This window comes from Copadichromis virginalis, linkage group LG12 (assembly GCF_057382275.1).
Source record: "Copadichromis virginalis isolate Kocher_CV1m ecotype Utaka linkage group LG12, C_Virginalis_male_GT1.1, whole genome shotgun sequence".
Lineage (NCBI taxonomy): Eukaryota > Metazoa > Chordata > Actinopteri > Cichliformes > Cichlidae > Copadichromis > Copadichromis virginalis.
The window spans coordinates 13,232,927-13,256,252 of record NC_140629.1 but is presented as its reverse complement, the minus strand read 5'-3'; the positions used below and the strand labels follow the sequence as shown (position 1 = coordinate 13,256,252).

The following is a 23,326-nucleotide window of genomic DNA, read 5'->3' as shown; positions in this document are numbered from 1 at the left end:
GTGAAAAAATGTTTGCCCCCTTTCAGAATTCCTATTTTTTTCTTTGTACGTTTGTCAACATTAGACAAAGATAACACAAGTAAACAAAATGCAGTTTCTAAATGAAGGTATTTATGATTAAGGGAAAAGAAATCCAAATCTATATGGCCCTGTCTAAAAAAAGTGATTGCCCCCTAAACCTAATAACTGGTCGGGCCACCCTTAGCAGCAAAAACTGCAAACAAGTGTTTGTGATAACTGGCAATGAGTCTTTTACTGTGCAGGAATTTTGGCCCACTCATCTTTGCAGAATTGTTTTAATTCAGCCACATTGGAGGGTTTTCAAGCATGAACCGCCTTTTTGTTTTAGTAGACAGCAGAATTCATGGTTCCATTTACCACACAGAATTTCTTTTTTCAGTTTACAGACTTACTTGAATCACCTTCAATATAAGACATTGTTCACAGCGGCTTTAATACTCGGCCGAACCGACAGGTCTGCCATCCACACTGCCGAGCCACTGGCTTGCCCGAATATAAGGTTTTTTATACTAAAGTACCATCGGAAGTTTTGAAATTAATTTGATTGCTAAACACAGCGGATTAATGGTCAACCTTTAATCTGCTTAGTTTTTATTCCCCATTTTGAGCAGAGGTAAATAATCAAATGACTGAGACCAAACTGAACCACTAGGTCTTGTAATCAATTACATTTTCTGTCTTCAACCAGCTGGGCTTAAAGGAGGGGGGTGGGGCAAAACGAAAAAACATAAAATCATTTTATATCACTCCAGGATACAGACAGACCCCGCTGGCATCCTTTACACCCACCTTTCCTTCATCTTATCGCTGAATTTAAATGTATGTTGTTCGGAAAACATTGAGGTTGCTGACCTCTACTCCCTCGCTCCCTTCATTCTCTCCCCTCGCTCTTCTTATGTGATTTATTACTGGCCGTCCTGCTGGGTACATTGCATCCTGCTCAGCAGATAGACAGTGTAACTGAGTCATGCTGCAGCAGTTTTGTCAGGGTAACAAAACATTTGCACTGGGACTGTGAACTTACATCCCCAAGGTGACCTCCAGGGACATCCTGTTGGGCTACTCAAGGTGACAGCTGAGCACTTAAAGCACACTGAGCAGAAAGGGAATGCGCTGCAGTAAAATGAAGGAGGGCATCACGCGGATGAGATTCATTCATCTTAATAAAGAGGACCATCAAAGTGATGTGGCTGCAGAGCTCCTAGTTAGACAAGGGAAGAAAGGCAGGGAGACAGAGAGAGGAGGGAAGAGAAGCAGACAGGGCTATGGGTAAGGCTTTCCAGCTGTAAACACAATGTTCTTTCCCCGGCATCATTCCCCTGAATAGAACAGTACCTACCTGTTGGCAGCATACTGGCAGAAAAGCTCGTTTTTGCTGAAGTGCTGCAAAGCACATTTTAATTTGACACCCCAAATGCTTGGTAGCACAATTATTCTTTTAAGTGAAAATCTGTCACACTTTCATAAAAATAAACGTGTTTTGCTACTCCACATCAGTGGCTGACATACAGTAGCACAGCAGCGATTCAAAGAAGAGTCGAATCACAAAGGCTGTTACATTCCTGTTTTAAACACCCACGTCTGTGGGGTCTTTCCCATAAGATATCTTCTGGCATACAGGGAATGATGCATTTTATGCTGCCAGCAGTGTCTCTGTAATAAATACCGGGTATTTATCTCAAGCAGGGAACAAACTGGGAAAATTGCATCGCCTACAGATGCTACGGCTACACTCAAGTTCATCATAAAATAGAAAGGCAAAGACGTCACTTATTGATTGACAAGTAATCTCCTGTAAAAACAAAAGCAGAGTGACAGCTTGAGTGGTTTTCCTTACAAGAGTGATAGCATGCAGAGAAAAGTGTACCGCATCACCTCCTACCTCTTCATGCAACCAGCTGCTTCCCCCTCCTGCAATATTTAAGACTGATCTGCTGACAAAAAAGCTCCAAATATCTCTATATTTTCATGTAGACGGGCTCTTTTTTCGTAGGCTTGTTTGTGTTTTGACAGAAATCTGGTCGTTTAGCCCCGTAGAGGAATATGCCTAATATTCCAAAAGCTGTCTTGTGTGTCTACATGACCAATTTAAAGCCAAATTAATTTTGGTTGATGGTCCTTTTTTAGGGGCTTTTATTTGATGGGGCAATGTAGAGTAGACAGGAAAGTAGGGAGAGGGGGTGATTTACATTTGAGCCCAGACTACTGCAGTAAGGACCACAGCGTTCAGTGCAGCAGAAAAGAGTGTGAAGTAGATTAAAAAATTTAATTTGACATCTTTCATTTTGAATGTGTTCTATTTACACTGTAATAATAGCATTTGGGTCTGGCTTGGAAATGGGTGAGCTACAACATTCATATTGTGCATATTACTTTGTGCATGTAGGGTTGTGTTAAAATCATTGTGCATGCATGTCACGGTAAGTAGAGTTAGTACAGTTGGTCTTACGCTGGGATTTTTTACACAGGTTTTATTGCATTTTCTAATACACACTTAAAGGTCACTAATGAGGTTACACTGTCTTTACAAGAGAAGCCCACCGACTGTGACTAACATTTTCAGAACCACTTTACTGTACACAATAAAAACAAAAACTTGGTGGCAGCAGGATATTATCTTTTTTATTTCATGCAGCCTTCATGATAAAATCTGGTGCTTCTGCTGTCATGGTTAAAAACAAAGTACACAGGACTTAAGTATGCAGGCATTTATAAAAATTTTAAAAAAAGTACGTAAATCCTACAAGGTCCTAAAATGAATACAACTTCAGATGAACAACAATGCATGACACATTACAGTGTGTCATTATTTAATATCATTTATCAAATACACCCTATGCATCATCTGGCAGAACTACGTTTTGCAGCAATATCTTGATCATTTTCTGTATGACTTTATCAGTAGCTCACATTGGTGTGAAGAAATCCAGGTGCATTCTTCTTTACTGTATTAGTTCAGTTCATTGAGGTTTGCAGGAATTCACTTATACTATCTCTGTTTCATGGACATTGTTCCAGAAGCCTTGTGGTTTTGTTCAGTTTCAACTTTGCAAATCTAAGTACTCTCTCATGTTCTTTTTAGAGGGAAAGGCTTGTTCCAAGTAAGCCGTACTTTTTTAGTCTTTTTATAATTGTCTAACTGTCATTAGCTGTAATGTTTAACATGCTAACTGAGGCCTATAGGGTCTGAGATGTAGCTCTTGGGTTACACAGTCTTGGGTTTTCTCTTTACATCTTTACAATACAAAGTGTCTTGTACAGCGTGACTTACATTGTGATTTGGTGATATATAAAAAACAAATGTAAATGAACAGGATGCTATTTGAACCTTAAGCCTCAGGCTGCATAGTCAGATGGCTGATTGCATGTTTCCTGCTGTTGATTGATCTCCCTTTATAGGACAAACCATTTATAACCATTCAATACAGTTTGTAGCTGGGGAAGTGAAAGAATGGATGGATATTTTTGGTAGACCCTAAATTTTACCATTTTTTCTGAGTCATGATTCATTTGCGTAAACATATGCATAAATTCTTTAGCTGGCACATGGGGAAAAATATCAAATGTTTAACAATTATCTGTATAACAATAGTCGCTCCTGTTTCTGTTGTAATTTGGACAAAACAGGCACAAAGTTCTCTGAAGTGGATGAATCATGATACCAAAAAAGAAAATCGTAATAAATCCAGATTTCAGAAGAGCTGTAGAGAAACCTTACTCAAATGACACCCACATTCCAGATGTGCCAGTTCGTGTTGTTTACTATCTTGCATGATACATGCAGTATGCCAACAAAAAGAAATATTGAAAAAGGAGAGAAAAGATGGTTCAGGGGGATGAAGTTATGTGAAGAAGCTTGCCTGATCATTTTATGAAACCTTTATTCTTATAAAAAGAGACAGCAAACAAACAGAAACCTGTTTAGAAACAAACTGTCTTGTTTATATGTGGAATAAAAGCAACTCTGTTACAGAGGATTGATCATTTTGAAATCCGAAACAGATAATAGTCAGCCCATCGGCCGGCTAAGATGAGATGCAGGTTTCAGAGGTCACACTTCTGTCTTGCTCTGCACTTACAGATTTATTTTTATGTATTTATTTTTTATTTTTCAAACTCTTCAGTCTTCACCCTTAAGTGACAGCAGTGCTCCCTCTGGAGCCACAAAGGGCTTTCGAAAGTTTTTATTTCCACATAATGCAGTAGTGCTTTCAAAGACCTGTAACCAGACTTTGATGTGTAAAATCAGCGGCTATCTCCTCCAAGCTTACGGTACTTTCATCTGCCGTACAGAAATAGAAGAGTTAAATAAAACAAACTACAAACACCATGCGTCACTAGAGCCATAAAGACTGATGCTCATCACAGGGAGCGCTATATATTATGTTATTTTATCTCTACCGCAGTCAACAATCACATGTTTATCAGGTGAAGACAGTTTAATGAGAGTGCAGTTATCGCTGCTGTGTGCAGCTGCATGCATGGACAGCATTTGTAATATCCCGGGCTTTTAGGGGAGTGGCATGAGCAGCACCAGAGACACGGCATTAAAACAAAAACCAATCTTTGGGATCATTGCCGTGGAAAAGACAGTTTGAGACTTCTGAAAGTGGGGCAGAACAGTCCGTTTGTTTGACAGGAAGAAGAAAGACGCTGTAATGCGATTCCATGCAACAGCTATTCTATCACAGAGCTGGCCTCGTGCCTCTTTGCTTCACTTGTATCCTTTAGCAATTTTCACTTCTCATCGACGCAGATGAATCTCTGCTGGGCCTTCAACCCGATCATCGTAGTGCAGATTGTTCCTCTGTGGAAATATCACAGGAGGCCAACAGCTGGCTGTAGTTCATTTTTTGTCACTTCACTTTTTCAGCCACATCATTATTGAACAAGTCTGTTCAAGTTCAGAGGAGATTTCAGACTGTAGCACTTAAACAGATGGCAGTCCTCTAGGCCTTTTCTGCTGAAACAAAAGACTGACAGAGATAAACCTAAATGTAATATCTTTTTCCTGCAGTTTTCTTTTTGCAATCAGTTGTTTCCCTCTGCACAAGTTGGTTCTCCAGCCAAGAATGAGGCGTATTTAGAGCAGTGGAAATCTGTGTGTTTTTGTGTGTCTCCTTCGGTGTATCCTTCCTTAAAGATTTGATATTAGTGTGAAACTTAAGCGGATATTCACACAATGACCCAGCACATAAACTATCATGTGTGGCATACAGAGACCCGCATGCAATGGCACATAATCTTCCACAGCATTAAGAGTTAGACATACAGCCTATCCTGTAGAGTTATCACCATGGAAACTGGACAGAAGTGAAAAGCCTATACTACGGTGGATGGAGCAATGGCATGACAACATCCTAGGCCCTACTCTGTGACATACACAATATGGAAAAGCTTTATCTGCCAGCCTCTAAGAAATGCAAATCACTGGCCATCTTTCCACTTTAGCATCCTTTATTTTACTTCAACCTCAGCACTACAGAGTCTATGCAGATTAACCTGAGCTCTCAGAAGGGGTCAGTCAGGTATTTAAAAAGGGTGAGAGCGGTAAGAGTAATAAAAATTCATAAAAGATTCTTCAGAAATCCTGTTAAGCTCTATATATCAAAAGCTAATGATTATTACCTTGTTCAGACTTTGAGCTCTCATGGTTGAATGCTTCAAGAAAGTCAGCTTTCAAAGTATATGCTTAAATCGCCGCAGCAACATTTTCTTGGTAACCACTGACTAACAAAAAAATCCATGTCTTATCAAACCAGCTGTCTATTTTGTGCTACTGCACTGGCTGCCCAAAATCTAGGAGCTTCTTTTCCTCTGCCTTTCTGTACTTTCGAAAAAAAATATATACTAAAGCCACTACAGGGATTTAGATTGGCAATGGATGAAATGACTGTGGAGGCCCATTGTTTTGGTTACAGCCCTCAACTTGACTTTGCCACCTTTGGTAGTGTATGTGTGCAGCAAACATTTTGTCAAACATCCAAATAACAGTTTAGGCTCTAAGTGAAGCTAAAGCATTTTGACAGCGTGCCACCAGTAATATAGTGGAATGTGCATAATTTAGAAACCTATGAGTAATAACGCTATGTTTACAAGAGCCTCCGTCACAGAGGCCTAGACACAGGTAGGAGACAGCCAGGCAAGCATCTGTTGCTAGGGAAAAATGAGCATTCCCCACCTGGTTGCGACTAGTTAATGGAAGTTAGCTGTGCAATCAATTGCTAAAGCAGGCCTAAAGACTGGTCAGTGACATCTCTCCACCCATCCACCCCGCTAATACCAGTCGCTGGTGAAAAACGATTTCCACTTCTCGTTTGCGATGCACTTTTTCAAGTTTCAGTGTGGTTAGTTAGCAAGTTTTTGCAGAAAGGCCTTTGTCTTCCATGCAAAATTCAAGCATCCAGGGGAACTTGCTAGCGATCAAAGCAATCACAAGCAGGTGTTTGGTGCAGTACCCTTTTTGCTACTGATTGCACACACAGCCAGTAACCTCCGGGAGCCTGACTGGCGTTCTTCCGAGCTCCTTAGACCATGACCTGGATGCCTAAGAACCTACACAGACTGTTTTGAGAATACATATTTTTTTCTAGAGACTGGAGGTAGCAGCCATTGTGATTGAGGCCTTTTAAAGTGTGCCACCTGTAATATAGTAAAATGTGGATTATTTAGAAGACTAGCCTGTTGATGCTAGCTAACATAAATATACAATTTTATATAACATTTTAGCTAGCTAGAGGCATCTTGTTAAAATTTAGGACCTCGGTTTCATGTTGTGATAAGTTCGGCTGACAGTTTTTGCATGCAGTTAATGGGGTTTTCATAGCATTTCTTTCTTTTTTTGCTGTTTCCACTGACTCCTGGCCAGGAAATGTCATGTAATTGAATTTGGCAGCATGTTTCCTTGATTGACAGGTGTTCATGCCTCCTGCTTAGCCATGGTGGTTGCTAGCTGTATTCCTCACATATCCCACAATAATTTTCCAAATTCTGGCAATCTGAAAACCAGCCTGAAAAAGGATCCCTCTATCATATAGTGATTTCTGGCAAATATAAAATGTGCCTATGGTCATTTGTTTAAACAATCAGAATCTTCAAATGCAGAACTTCCAGCGTGCGGCTCATTTTCTAAATATAGTCCAGGAGAAAAATGTAACAGGAACAGTTTGCTCGAGACTAATTACTTGCCTTATGGTATTTGCCAGTATTTTCCATAATTAGCGGATAGCTTGTTAGCTCGTCTGCTTCATGCTGTTGTGTCTCCCTGACGATTCCAACATAAACTGGAAAGAACAGAGTACCATTGCAGAGGGAAAAAAGCCACCAGGAGGATTATAGAAGGGATGATTTTTTTTGCTTTTAGTTAGTCTGATGTAGGCCCCAAACCAAGGCTGAGTTTAGGTCTATACCGATCCCTCTTTTAATCCTTAACCCCAACCCCTGTCTTCTCTGTATGCGTTTAACTCTAATCCCCAAATTAACCTCAAGCCCAAACCTTCACTTATCCTTTTTACAGAAGTTACGGCTGAGCTCTGTGGCTTGTTACTAAATGCAGTTGCTTAATTGGACTATCGGTATAAGATGTGAGCAAATTACCATATCTCTTATGTCCTGCAGTTCTTGCATATCAGCAGATTCCCATGGAGTTAAGATGTTTTAAATAAGTGGAAGGCAGGACTTAACTGTACACACTGTATCTGTGCAATCTTTCAATCAAACAAAATTTGGCCCAGCTTCTCTGCAGCAGCCATCCGCACAGTCAGTGAGCATTCAGTCTGAACCAAGGTGACTGTAATATTGCCATTGAATACACTAGTCTTTTATATGTTTCTTTAACTTACTAAATTATCTGTGCTTTGCAGCATTAGCTCTGCTTTTCACCCGGCCAAGGCAAGGCTGATAAACTATAGATCCATCAGACAATGAAATAGCTCGGCCATGCAGCACTGAATCATCTTTCTTTAAGAATTACTGACTGTATGCATTTCCTGACAAACTTCTTTTTCTTTTGTTGATATGGAGCTTTTTCTAATTTTAGTTACCTCCCTTGCTTGTTTTGTTATTTCTCCAAGATATATCTTATATATGAAAATGGACTTTCTTTAGAAAACTGCCATCACGCTTTAAGCGGATATTTGCAAATGTTATTTTTTGATACAGAGTAACATTAGCAGTGTCCACCATGCACTCTTGATTGCACTAACTGATGGAAAAGCAGCTCCTATAAATCAGGGGTTCTGTTTTCACCCAGTCTGGACATGACCACAGAGTCCTGATGCTTTACTTTGTTAACCAGCTATGCTGCTACAGTAGGTGCTAAATTCCTCTGTCTGCACTTTGATGTCGGGAAGAACTTATAGAGATTTATGACAAAAACATATGAAAGTAGACCAAATCAATCAAATTTCCACCATCAAGACTAACTTCCCCATGCATCCATTCTCCAGAAAAAAAAGAAAAAATAATTATTGAAAGTAATCATAGATGTTTTATGTTCATTTTAACTGATGAGAAAGCCTATTGCATTTGCTTTAATTATCACTAGACTGCATTAAAAATTTAGAGACCTGTCTCGCTGAATTAAGTCCAAAGCAATTAAAAGAAATTTGTATATATACCCCAGCAAATCCAACGTGGTCTCTATTTTTTCAATTTAAATAATACCAGCTCTGACTTGTGGCAATTATACATACAAAAAAAAAAAAAAAAAAAAACAGCAGTTGGAGTTTCTTGTTGCAAATGATATCCATTAGAGGGTCTGGCATGCTAACAAGAAGGTTTACTTTAGGCCTTTGTTCAAATGGCGAGAAAACCCTCTGCTGTGATTTTTCTTTCCCTCTCACAGCAGTGTATAGCCTTTAATACATGTTACAGGATAAAAGCAGAGTTTATCCTTACTGCATGTGTGATATCAGCTACATAAATTAAATACGAATCTTTAGCAATATCTTATTACACTATATGATGCATCACAGTTTCAAGTAAAGAGGTGTGACCTTAGAAGTGAAATGATTTTTTTTTTTATTATTATCATTTTAGAACTGGGTTTTTTTAATGGCTGTTTTGACAAGCAGCATCAGTACATACTGAATGTGTGTGCTTGAAAGAGTGTGCGTGTGTGTGTGTGTGTGTGTGTGTGTGTGTGTGTACTTAGGAAAGTGTGTGGGAGTGTAAAGAGAGAGAAAAACAGTCAACGGGGGAGAATGAACCAAACAGTGTAGCACACATCCCTGCTTAGTGCATGCCTCTCGATGAATATGGATTCATCTATGCATCTACATTTTCTTGGCTTCCATATTCAGGTTACTTATATCTACATATATCAGAAAAGACTACGAAGTGACTCATAAATTGTCCCTCCAGTAAATAACAGTAAATCTCAGCAGGCATTGCCAACATTGATGAGCAGAAAATGGGATGAGCAGCATTAGGAGGAGATAAATCCCCACATCTGAAGGATTATGGTTATTTTGACAAATGCAAAATGCTTTTCAAATAGAAATGTAATTACATGGTCAATATTAAAGTCAGCAGAAGATGATCTTTCTGGAATTCTAGCACACGCAGTATCAAATTGTAAAACTATTAGTTGCCTCTCAGATGGAGGTCAACGTCTGGTCTCCTTATTGCTACTAAACCCCTATATGGAGGATGCTAACCGCCTGCTATCTTGTTCAATATATGTTGCATGATTTATGAAATGAAACATTCTCCAAGGACAATTTAGCTTCTGTCTCTTGTATGCACATTTCTGACCTTCATAACAATGCATTTCCTCTGCTGTACCGTATGTCCCGCTTAATTAAGCTTACTGACTACTTGTTATCAGCTTCATGTCGGCAATGCTCATCCTGAAATTATTTTTCAGTTCATCAACAATCAGGGAAGGGGGGTCTTATGGCCATTAGGATGCCATTCAGCAGCCTTGGGTGTGCAGCCTAATAGACAGCAATGATAATAGAGGCTTGTCTGTGCTCTCTCACCGCAGCGTTGACCACTGAGTGAATTATCCAGCTGACAGAGAGCAGCAGCACAGCTCGGGCGGCGGATGTTGTTAATATGCCAATGAGAGCTCATGCCTCCCGTGCCAGTCTGAGGCATGCTGGCATGGTGCAGCTGCCTATCACGCAAATGGGAATTATTTAGCTGCAGCTTGACCTACATTCAGAGCAGTGCAAAAGGGGGACCACCTATGCGAATGTTTTCATTAGCATCACAAAGCTAATCGCTCAGGAATTAGAATTAATTGCTGTGTACTGTTCAGATCACTGGCCTCTTTAGCATCTGCTGCAAAGTGTTTTCGAGTGGGTCAGCGGAGCGCTCTACTGGAGAACTGTGACATTTGTAATGCAGCACCAAAATCACGAGAAAGTCTGAAGTTACACTGAAAGGTTATGATGCTAGGAGGCTGCTTAGAGTCAGGACAATGCTTTGAGAAATTGAAGCTCCTGGCTACAGCTAGCTTAGATGAGCATGAAGACTTGTATAAGGGGGAAGTCTTTAAAGCCCACTGTTATAGCTGGTTTCGTCCATACAAAAATCAAATGTTACACACTGTTTCCAGTCTTGGGATTAACTTTAATCAGAAATTTAGTAGACAAAATCCTCTGAATCTTCTTAAATAGGTTTTTTTTTTTGCATTTACTAGTTTGAATTTTTTTACTAGCTATTATTGTTCTTATTATCATTATTATTATTTTTACTATCTTGTGGCACTTGTTTGCTTCACGCCTGTATTAAAAGCCCAGACATGTATGTTAATTTTGTTTTGTTCATTTTTCCTGTTTTCACTTCCTCGAGGCATTGTAAAACCTACACAGGTGTTTTCATTTTCTCATTTGAGCACATTGAGTTGACTTATAATGAAATGCGCTATATAGATAAAGTTTTCATTACCATTATCAATTTATTATATTTATTTTCATCATATCACGAAAGTAGTCAGAGGGCAAAAATAACCAAAGAAATTAATATTAGATAAATATATTTATTCTTCTCTGCAAGACACATATTCATTCCACGAGACAAAATAAGCAGTTACAGGCATTATTGGCCTCACTGTTTAAGCACATACAAGTACATAACAATAGACATGTAATGGCAACAATGTACGTGTAACGCAAGTTCAGTGTTCATTCTGAGAGCAATTACTACACAAAACTTATATAATTAGTAAGAAGACAATTCACAGACACATGCAAATGTACTGATAATGTTTGAGATCAGCTGCTATACATAATACATTTAATTTGTAAGGACTAGAGTGCCAAAAAAATTCTAAAAGCTTTTTAGATTTTGACAATTCTGGTACTCTAGATTAAACTGACCATGTAGGAGGAGTTGTGGAACAGACATACACACACTCTGATTATCATAGTAATATTATTATTATCATTGTATATTTTGCTGTCCAACATATAGTAGATTTGACCTTAAACACTATGGATTATAGCAAGGAACAGACAGTCTTCTATCTGAATTGAAGCAGGAAAGAAAAAAGGGCTTTTTTAAATCAACTACACTCAACAAAAATATAAACGCAACACCTTTGTTACTGCTCCCATTCCCCATGGGATGGACGTAGAGACCTAAAATTCATTCCAGATACACAATATAACCATCCCTCCCAAACAGTGGTCACAAATCTGTCCAAATGTGTGGTAGTGGGCACATCTGCTATATTGAGATAATCCATCCCACCTCACAGGTGTGCCACATCAGGATGCTGATCTGACATCATGAGTAGTGCACAGGTGTACCTCAGACTGCCCACAACAAAAGGCCACCCTGGAATGTGCAGTTTTTTGCGGTATTGGGGGTCTGGGGACCCAGAACCGGTCAGTATCTGGTGTGACCACCATTTGCCTCATGCAGTGCAACACATCGTCGCATGGAGTCTATCAGATTGTCAATTGTGGCCTGTGGAATGTTGGTCCACTCCACTTCAATGGCTGTGCGAGGTTGTTGGATATTCGTGGGAACTGGTACACGCTGTCGTATACGCCGGTCAAGCACATCCCGAACATGTTCAATGGGTGACATGTCCGGTGAGTATGCTGGCCATGCAAGAACTGGGACATTCTCAGCTGCCATCTGCCCTGAACAATGTGAACCATGATTCATCCGTGAAGCGCACACCTCTCCAACGTGCCAGACGCCATCGAATGTGAGCATTTGCCCACACAAGTCTGTTACGGCGACGAGCTGGAGTCAGGTCAAGACCCCGATGAGGACGACGGGCATGCAGTTGAGCGTCCCTGAGACGGTTTCTGACAGTTTGTGCAGAAATTGTTTGGTTGTGCAAACCAATTGTTCCAGCAGCTGTCTGGGTGGCTGGTCTCAGACGATCTTGGAGGTGAACCTGCTGGATGTGGAGGTCCTGGGCTGGTGTGGTTACACGAGGTCTGCGGTTGTGAGGCCGGTTGGATGTGCTGCCATATTCTCTGAAACGCCTGTGGAGACGGCTTATGGTTGAGAAATGAACATTCAATGCACGGGCGACAGATCTGGTTGACATTCCTGCTGTCAGCATGCCAATTGCACGCTCCCTCATTGCTTGTGGCATCTGTGGCATTTTGCTGTGAGACAAAACTGCACATTCCAGGGTGGCCTTTTGTTGTGGGCAGTCTGAGGTACACCTGTGCACTACTCATGATGTCAGATCAGCATCCTGATGTGGCACACCTGTGAGGTGGGATGGATTATCTCAATATAGCAGATGTGCCCACTACCACACATTTGGACAGATTTGTGACCACTGTTTGGGAGGGATGGTTATATTGTGTATCTGGAATGAATTTTAGGTCTCTACGTCCATCCCATGGGGAATGGGAGCAGTAACAAAGGTGTTGCGTTTATATTTTTGTTGAGTGTACATTCATAATACTGTATTTCCAAGAACCATATTCCTGATGTTTCTTTGAAAACTGTAGCTATTCCAAATATTGTGGCATCTGTGTAATCCACTCTACATTTCATTAGCCAGACAGTGCTAACTGTACAAAAGCACTAGATGTCACAGAGACAACTTAATACCACACACAGAGCAGTCTTGGGAGAAAACGGCCCAGGTAGTGAATAATTTTTCATATTGCTTGAGGTGAGGATTTTAGTACTCATGTTTTGCACACACAGACTGTGGAAAAACCACACAGTCATTTATTTTCCCCAACTTTCCGTTTAGGTAATTTCTCCGTGTTTTGTTACTTTGTCGTTTAGGTTTTTTGTCGTCTCCGTCTCATCCAACAATTTCATTTTCTCTCTTATCTGAAGTGTTAACCACTGCTCTTTTTTGTGTTATCAACACTCAATACCCAGTACACAACGCCACACAACTAAACAGAAAGAAAAGAAAAGAACCTAAGAAAAAAAGGCATTATTGTTTATTCTAATAGCTGTCACCACTTCAAGCCCAGAGCAATTCCCACAACAGTTGAGAAGATAATTTCTTAACACTTTAAACTCTAGAGGTTTTCAGTGATAAACAATGAATCATAGCTGAGAGGAAGATGTGGGGGGAAAAAATTGAAAATAAATATGGGATGTAATAACCCGAGGTATAAATGTACCTCCGTACAATATAAACAGCAAAAAGTACCTGAATTAAAGGTGTAGTTGAGGTAACGGCCTCTGCGGAGGACACTTGTCGTGTTCGCTTCTCCTGAAATTCACTTCGGGGTAAATAGGTCAAGCTGCAGTTTAAACAGTTAACATAAAGTGAAGACAAGATCAGGCTGATGCCAGATGTCCGCTCTATTACCTTGGCCGGTAGCCAGTGACTCACTGAATAACGGCGTACACTTGTCAGGAGGAAACAGAGCTATTCTTAGATGGCTATTGTAATCAAGAGATTTGAATTCATTTTATATTTTTCTGCTTTTGTAGCGCACAGCTAGATTGGAAGGGACTTTAGGACCCATTAAAGTTAGGAAAGGTGACGATCATTCCTCAGGCGAAATCCAGCTATATGCAGCTCTGTTGGCAAATATCCAAGCAGAGGTAGCCAATGACTCACCTCTCTAAGAGCTCCAACTGTAACAGCCAGCGTTTCCCCAATATTCCTGATTAAACCTGAATGCTAAGTCAGCTTAGATCGCCAAAAAGGGTTTTACTCTTTTCCTCTGTGTAAAGACATGAAACTGATCCTGTTTTAGATCAGCGCTTCGGCAATGCAGATATTAAAGATCGCCAGTGAAGAGCAGGGAGAGGGTTCTGTGCTCTGTGGAAATGGAGCTCGATGTTCCGCTGACCTCAGAAATGTTCTGTTTAAACACAAAACAGCATTTATCCCAATCTTAATGACCGCCAGCTGCAGCAGCTTCATCAGACCTATGAAGGGAGATGACATTAAGTTAAGTGACTTTGTTTTGACATTTTGTATTTTAGTTATTATTGGACGCTATTATCCACAGAAGCTGACAATGGGTGAAAGAAAAGCTGTTGTCTTTAACAAAAACAGCGGAAGAGAAAAAAAATCAGCTGGTTAATTTAAAGTGGCGTTAGACAACTTCCCCCGCACTGCTCCCCCACGCGCCACTGTCATAAAGTGACTGAAAACAGAGGCAGGTTTTTTTGTTTTTTCCTTTGATGTAGTAGAAGCTATATCAACTGAATATCAAGTCTTCTAGCTTCCTCTATTGAATGAATGGCTGTATGAGATTCACATTTTCAGGTTTTGCCACTTTCCCTCTCTGTCTTATTTGCCTTCCTTTTTTCGTTGCATGTTAAATTCAAATGTTACTGCAGTTGGTCTGATGCCTAACATTTTAGCAACATGGAGAAAGCTATTGTTAGCTACTGGGGAACAAAGCAGTACCTCTTCTGCTTAGGCAATTAAACCTTCTTGTTTCTGGGAGACTTTTTACCAAGCACCAATTCCTCAGTGAAAATTCTGTTTAGGCCTCAGTTACACCAGCCTAGAGCCTGGTTGACGTCCCCCTGGAACCATGATTGCCACAGTCACCCATAGTTTGCATGACTTTGTCTTGACTGCAAGCATTTGCTAATTAACCATGGAGCAGTAGTAAAACTTAAAAGTGCAACAAAAATCAAAAAAGGAAAATATTTTCTTCCAAAGTAAAACTCTTACTGCTGAAACCAACAGGCTTTTCAGTTTCACTATAGTTTTGTAAGCAGGTAAGTATTTGCAGACAGGCTTTTTTTCTTTTAGTGTTGCATGGTATAACTCTTTGGGACTACAGTAAGCAACTTAATGCAACCGCTTGCCAATCAGTTGGGGAATACATATTTCATCAGCTGATGAAGGTTTCACTGCACCACTGTGGCTTTAACAGCTGATTTCACAGTGCCTGCCAGTAGCCTCCAACAACCACTCACAGTCAGGGAAAACTAACATTTTCCTAGCAAATGGTGGTTTCTGAAGCAGTTGCCAAATGGTCTCCAGGCTTGTGTGACTGAAGCCTTCTGTAGCCTGTTAAAACCCAGATTGCATTAGGCTGTAGCCATTCACTCTGCAGTCAACATTTATTTCATAACGACAAGTTAAAGCCAAACTGCCCATTTAGACGCCAGTACATTGTACACAGATAGTGACCTTTGAGTTAGAGGACAGCTGTTTGCGTGGCTCACAGCATGGTTAGTCATTTCACCTGTTTTGTTCAGACTGAAATATCTCAGGAGCATTTCCTGATTTCTTTCTGGTTTTGAACAGTCTGTACGATACTGGAGAGTTTGTCATGATATGTGGTATAGACATTAATTTTCCCAAAATACAGATTGGAAAATCTTTGTTGACCGCTCTAAACTTTAATTGCACCATTAGGTCAGATTACCAGTTTGCCATTTCGTTGCTTTATGGCCAGATACATGTAATAGTACTCCAATAACCTCTGTGTTTACTGCCAAGTAATACATGTTAACTAACATGATAAACTAAACAGATAAACAGTGAGTTTTAATCCTGCAAAAGCCCAGAGAGGGTAATCAAATACATATATGCCGAGCAGGTGTGTAGCATTAGTGTAGCATTTTTTCATTTTAGCTCACAACCATGAGCACAAATGATTAGATATTTTTCACTTTGATCACTAACAATGGTTAGTGATAAGCTTTCAGTGTCACAGATTTTATTCAAAGTGGACATCCTGCATTGAATTTCTCTTGCTTCACCGCTGCCTGAGAGAATATATGCCTTAATGTTTTGCATTGTTTTAACACATGGCGCTTTATGGGCTCGTGCAGCCGCTTAGTCTTGTTGAAGAGTTCATATGAGAGGGTGCCAAAATATAGGGTAGAGTGAAAGATATTCAGTAAAAATCATTAGGGTGATTCATACTGTAAGTGCAAAATCCAAGCCTCCACTACTTGACGTGTCACATCTCACTACTTCACTCACTGTTTCAGTGAAAACTATTCTCAATGATGAGTGTTTAACAGTTACAAACGGTTCTGCTGAGCTTAACTGTGCAGTGTCTGTAGAACGCCCACTATAAGGATTCATAGATGAACTGTATAGCATGTTAATGTGTGGCTTTATTTCTACTTTTTACAAGACAAAAGCTGTAGCTATTCCTGATGGTCATTGAAAAAATACTGTGGAGGGTTTTAATAGAAAAAAATGGAGCCCGTGAAATGGAAATCATAGCCGGATTTCTTGGCATTTCATCCCACGAATAGAAACTTAGTGAGTGCTCTTTATATAAGCTATAGTAGGTGACAGTGTGAGTGAAGTGCTGGAAAAGGCTGCAAATGATTAAAGTGTTTGAGGAGGTGGCAATAAATAACAGGGGAAAGGTTCAAATGCAGCGTGGTTGTTTTGAAATTGTTGTGGGTTTGTTGTAATGTATGTGTTTATTGTAATATGCCTATGTGTTGGGTGGCATATAATTACCTATGTCTATGGTTTTCACTGAGGCATCTCCACACTTGCTGTACCACGCTGGACCCTCTGGTCAAACAGAAAAATGAATCTGACTTTGGCACCATTTGAATAATCAGTACATTTTATATCCAGCCCACAAAGATGCAACTTTAAAACTCTGTATAAAGATTGACTTGCAAACACATACCAAAAATTAGACTGTAGACAGTGAATAAATAATTCTATCTGTATGACAAAAGAGGAGTCTCTCTCAATGCTTAGGTTTGCATTTTTCTTTTAACTATTTGCATTTCCCATTGAATGTCACAAATCCTTCACAAGCCTCAAACTGTTTTAGAGGTCATAAGAAGATTTTGGGGTGGCTGTGGCATCTCGAAGGAGATAGAGCGGGCCCTCCGCTAATTGAAAGATCCCGAGGTCCTCAGTGTGTATGTCGAAGTGTCATTGGGCAAGATACTCAGCAGCCCTCAGAGTCTCATAGGTGTCTGTGAGAGAGCAGTGCATGAATGTGCGTGGAAATGGCTGAGTGTGGCTTGTAGTGTAAAGCACCACGTAGTGAGAAAGACTGAAGAAGCACTGTGTAAATGGTGCCCATTTACCATTTCTCTTTCAGGTCTTTTTGTGATATCTGAACTACTGATGCTGTTAACAATGATGAGACCTATATGATTATAGCACTATTCCTTTCTAAAGGTGTATTTATTTTGTAATTACAGATCTGTACAGGTCCCTGGTGGATAGGCGCAAAGGCCAAGAAAGCCTTTTATAGTCTCTGCAACTGCAGCTCAGTTTGTTTTATGGTACCTTTGGATTTCATGTGGAATTAACTGGTGAAGTTAAACATAGGAGGCAAGAAAGTGTTGTAGAGGCAAAGGTTGTGGGTGCTCTGCCAATTACTTCTGCAAAGAAGGAAAGGGCTATTGGTTTGACCAGCTAACCAGGAAAAATTTATATCCACTTCACTGCTTACGTGTTTGACTTTTACTATTGTAATAATTGGAGAAACAAGTTCACGGTGTAGCCTTTCTCCTTTGGCAGTCTGTACCGAGAACTCACAGATCCGGTTCCCCCGCATTTACCTCATTTTGCATTCAGAGCATTGTTGTTCATGAATTTTTTATCGAGTCCTCTATGTAGTGTGCAAAGTTCAGCTGTTGAATTAGACAATGGAGTGTTTTCAACTAATCTTCCCATTAGAGTGGAGAACAAACCGAGTCATATCGTTTCCGAAAAGGAAAACATAACCTTTAGAAAGCCGTTATTTGAAATTTAAGGGTCTGAATGGTGACGGCACTATGAATCTTGACCCAACGAGATAAAGAGGAACCTATCTGAAAGCCATTTCTGCATCAAATCAGCTTTCAGCAAATCCTTTTGTGATCCAATAAAATAATCCAAGACAGCATATTTTACAATAGATGTACTGCCCACAACTAAGATTACAGCGAATTGGGATTTTTCTCACAAGGACTTTGAATATATTCTCCATTCTTTATCCTACACATGAGGAAAGATTACATTGTAATGATTGATAATGTGATTTTATTCCTGAGGATATTGTGAAAGTCAATGAAAAAAAAAATGGTGTTATGTATGTTTACATGACTCTAGGTTTAGAGGAAGTATTAAAGCTGAAAAGTTGTTCTGCACGTGTTCTTTCTGTTGTTATGTGAATGTTTCTGTAGACTGTACAATCACATACAGTGGGGGAAATAATTATTGATTATTATAAATACATACTGAATTATAATAGCACCAAACAGTTGTCACCTTCTTAAGAAACTTCTTGCTGATGGTGTTGTGCAGGTCTATAATCTATAATCCTTGACAGCTCTTTGGTTTTACCCATAATGGTGGAGCTGTTGGTGACGCTGTGTACAGCCATGCTGTATATAAATGATGTAAATATAATGAGTTGAGATCAAGAGTATCTGTAATTTATTGATTGATTGTAATTGAAGTGTCATATGAGCCAATCTGTCAGAGAGTTTTGGTTGGATTGTTGGGAATCAAATACTTATTTCACTCATTGACGCTTCCTGTTAAATCCAGAATTGAATTCAAAATTCTGCTCCTCACATACAAGGTCTTAAATAATCAGGCCCCATCTTATCTTAATGACTTTGTAGTACCATATCACCCTATTAGAGCACTTCGCTCTCGCTCTGCAGGCCTACTTGTTGTTCCTAGAGTATTTAAAAGTAGAATGGGAGGGAGAGCCTTCAGTTTTCAGGCCCCTCTTCTGTGGAACCAGCTTCCAGTTTGGATTTGGGAGACAGACACTATCTCTACTTTTAAGATTAGGCTTAAAACTTTCCTTTTTGCTAAAGCATATAGTTAGGGCTGGACCAGGTGACCCTGAATCCTCCCTTAGTTATGCTGCAATAGACGTAGGCTGCCGGGGATTCACATGATGCATTGAGTTTTTCCTTTCCAGTCACCTTTCTCACTCACTATGTATTAACAGACCTCTCTGCATTGAATCATATCTGTTATTAACCTCTGTCTCTCTTCCACAGCATGTCTTTTATCCTGTCTTCCTTCTCTCACCCCAACCGGTCGCAGCAGATGGCCGCCCCTCCCTGAGCCTGGTTCTGCCGGAGGTTTCTTCCTGTTAAAAGGGAGTTTTTCCTTCCCACTGTCACCAAAGTGCTTGCTCATAGGGGGTCATATGATTGTTGGGTTTTTCTCTGTATCTATGAAGCGCCTTGAGGAGACTTTTGTTGTGATTTGGCGCTATATAAATAAAATTGAATTGAATTAAAATAAAAGTACCATAAAAATTATTTCTTTTGATCGTTTTTACAATTACAAATTCAGCAGGGGATCAAATAATTATTCCTCCCCACTGTGTGTGTGTGTGTGTATATATATATATATATATATATATATATATATATATATATATATATATATATATATATGTATATGAATATACATTAGGATATTAATATCAATATTGCACAGGCTGTGATGCAGCTTTATCTCGTTTAATTGACAGAATTCAGACCGCGGTAGCACGTAAAGCGAAGAGGGGTCTTTGAATCAGCAAAGTGCTTGTAATGTAATAAGCACTCTCTTCTAAATGGAGCCTTGACTCCATTTAAAAGAGGGCAGAAAATATGTGTGCACTCTTGCTTAAGGCTTTCATCTTGCATATAAATCACTCCTGAAAGTGGGTGTTTGAGCGCCACAGATTTCAGGTCTTGGGGCGCATGCTGTATTATCGGCCAAGGCTGCATTAATGACAGAGCTGTGCCATGGCACCATGAAGTAAATTAAGCCAATTCCAAATATTCTAAGGATTTTTTTCTAGCTGTTTTAAAAGCCTTACCCTTACGTGTGCTTCTTCTTTCCCTCTACTTTCTGTTTCTGTCTAGGTACCGCGGCAGCTGAGTGCTCTGACATTGTACAGGTGTGAGCAGTCTGTTCTGGATTACTGCCATACCCACCTGTCACTGCACCTCAATGTGGGCATGGAGCCCTCCACTCAGGCGCAGGGAGGTCCAGGGCCAGCATTGTACCAACCCAGCCTAATGGCTGCCCTCCCCTCAAAGCCTGTGCTGCCTTGCCCCCAGACCCACTCCCACCACCACTGAGCTGTGCACACCACGAGGCTCTGTCTCCAAACTACTGTACGTCAGCTGCACATAATCACAGAACTGCTCATACGAAATGAAAGGCTGTGTGGGAGGAAGCTGGGACTGGTAAAGAAGCAAAGGAGACAATTAATTTACTGCAGAGCATCCTGGAACCAGGGTAATGAAAATGAAAATATTTCTCAGTGGAAATAAAGGGGAGCAGCAGTTTTGATTAGTGAGCTTCTGACCTACCTGACCCTCAATGTCCTCAATTAGCAAAGGAGGCTGAACTTCAGCATGACTTTCTGCATTCTGCTTTGCCTCTTGGGGAGTATTAAAGATAATAATTTCATGATTTGTTAATCTTATTAAACATATTTCCTTGACTTCTCATAACGTGGACACCCCTCTGCTGTGCAGGTAAAGTAATCAAAATGCAAAACGTTGTAAACAGAGCAGGGGGAAACAGCATGATAAGCAACTGAGTAGCTGAACAAACGAAAGCTCGACCAAGCTGAAAGGGTTTCTACTGTTTTGTTTTGTTTTTTTCTTTTTTCTGATCATGCTGTCAGCCAGAGGTCTCTCTCAAACTCAAGTCCCTGTAGCTTTTTTCATTTCGAGAAATGAGCCTCTCCAATGAAATTACCCAAGACAAGAGAAACAAGTCCGAAAATAGCGGACAGTAATTGTTTTATAAAATGTACAGCCCACACATCTTGCTGGCAGTCAGTATAGTTTACATGGTGACTTTTGAATTGCTTAATGATTTGTGATGTTGATCACGTTCTTATTCATTTGAGAAATAAACAGAGGAAAAATAAACACCAAGTACAGAGCTTGGTGCACTGGGACGTTCAGATGTTTACTTTTCATCCTTCATTTAAATCACTTATGTGGCTAATGGTTTTTGGTTTTTATAATGTGTTATTCAGCCAATTATCTGATTGTACACTTGCATATCTACACGTGTGCTTTTTACAAAATGCTACAATATAATATATGGCAAATAAACTGTGCTAAATGACCGGAAACAGTGTCATTCATCAAGTTCAGCGGTATCAACCCAAACAACTGTCCACTGTACTTTGCCAGCTGTGTAGGTGGTTTAAACTGCAGAGCACAGTGCACAGCACAGGCAGGACTGTCTGATAATGATGTGTGTTTGGTTTTTGCCTTATTGATCAAGACCCTGATGGTAACTTCTCTTGCTTTTCTTCTTCTGTGACTGTGTGGTATCTGATGTGATACAGTAAGCTCGACTCGCTGAACTCATACACTTCTAGGCTATTTTACTTTCAGGGAAGGAAAACGTGTACAGATCACCCAATTAATATCCTGAATATTGTTCAACGCAGCAGTTCTATGTTCTTAACATAGACACAGTTTACGATGAAATTGGTAAAAGGTTATTGTGATATAAAAGTATACATTTGTTTTTCTGCTGGGAATTGACCGTTAGCTAAACCTGTCCAGTAAACAACAATTGTCAAATAATAGTTTATCTACAATAACTATGTGCAGCAGACCTGCTGAGCTTTGGTTTTCTGCACATTTTGAACTGCTAACCAGCGAAATCAACACTCACCATTTAAGGAGATTATTAAGTATATGATGTGAATGATAGCATGCCCAGCTTACGGCAATAAGCAGTTATGATACAGTTGTAATAGTAACACAGTTTTACCTTTGAGGCCAATGAAAATTAGTTAACTAAACTGTTTGGGGTTTAGCGTCCCACAACTAGGCAAGCTCACTACACAAGTCCCCAGCATATTGTAGAGTAATATTAGGAGCTCAGTCCTGCTACACGTCTGATTGATTTAATTAAATCTATGTAAATAGCTAGCTATACCAACAGGCAAAAGAAGTAAGACTAAAGAGTTAAATAAACACAGGAGGGGGTGCTTAATATAATATTATAACAGTATATGGACAAAGGTTTTGGGGAGACATGCTTCAATTTATTAATTCGGGTGTTTCCAGAATTTTATACAGGTGTATAAAATCAAGCGCCTAGCTATGCAAATCATAGCTAGGTGCAAATCATTTGTGAAACAATAGATTTTTTTTTTAAATCCTCACTGATCTCAAGCATGGAGCTGTAATTGGATGCTGCCATTGCAAAAAGTCAGTGTCCAAATATTTCTGGCACAACTTCACCTGCTTCCAAGGTGCATTGAGAAGGACAAAGATCTGGTGGCGTGAAGACTCCAGCGACACTTGAAGCACTATGGAACAACTTTATTAGCTGACCAACGCGTTTCGGCTTGTGGCCTTCATCAGGGTCATTACAAAATACTAAACAGTTTGTGTTTAAATAAAGAAAGAAATCCAAGTGAACCAACCACACAGAAACAAGCTGACCAATCAGCATTTAAGAGGGTGGTACTAGCCAAGGCATTCTTATTACCGACACATAACATACTGACGATTTGTCACGTCCCTATGATACGCGGCGGATTGCGGATGAAATCCCATAGAATGAAGCTTCCAGCCGTGTATTCCAGCCCTAAACCTAACCTTAATCCTAACCATAACAATAATTGTGTTAAATGGTAAATATGGTAAATGACCTGTATTTGTATAGCGCTTTTATTAGTCCCGCCTAGAGACCCCAAAGCGCTTTACACATCCACCCATTCACACACACTGGAGACAAGCTGGTGGAGACAAGCTGGTGGAGGCAAGCTACAGTAGCCGCAGCTTCCCTGGGGCAGACTGACAGAAGCAGTCAGTCTTCTGCCATCGGCCCTTCTGGCTAATGGCGCGATATGTGTCTTGCCCAAGGACACAACGACCGAGACTGTCCGAGCCGGGGCCGAATACAAGGCGAACTCAGAACTCATGAGCCACGATCGCCCCGTGTTAGATAGAGTTTTCCAAC

At 40.1% G+C, this 23,326-nt stretch overlaps 1 protein-coding gene across 5 annotated transcripts in view; it reads left to right on the top strand.

Moving 5' to 3' along the window:
- LOC146696599 (leucine-rich repeat transmembrane neuronal protein 4) overlaps positions 1 to 21,466 on the top strand; it is a 66,962-nt gene extending 45,496 nt beyond the window's left edge. For 2 of the 5 annotated variants that reach the window (XR_014923314.1, XM_085474757.1), the window contains one exon: positions 19,381 to 19,716. Coding sequence is in view for 1 of the 5 variants with exons in the window: in XM_085474756.1 (XP_085330882.1) it covers positions 20,242 to 20,460 (219 nt within the window). In the remaining 4 variants the exon portion in view is untranslated. Of the gene's footprint in view, positions 1 to 19,380; positions 19,717 to 20,241 lie in introns of those variants that run through there. The other 3 variants (XR_014923313.1, XM_085474756.1, XM_085474758.1) reach the window with 3 other exon arrangements.
- Positions 21,467 to 23,326: the final 1,860 nt, after the last annotated feature.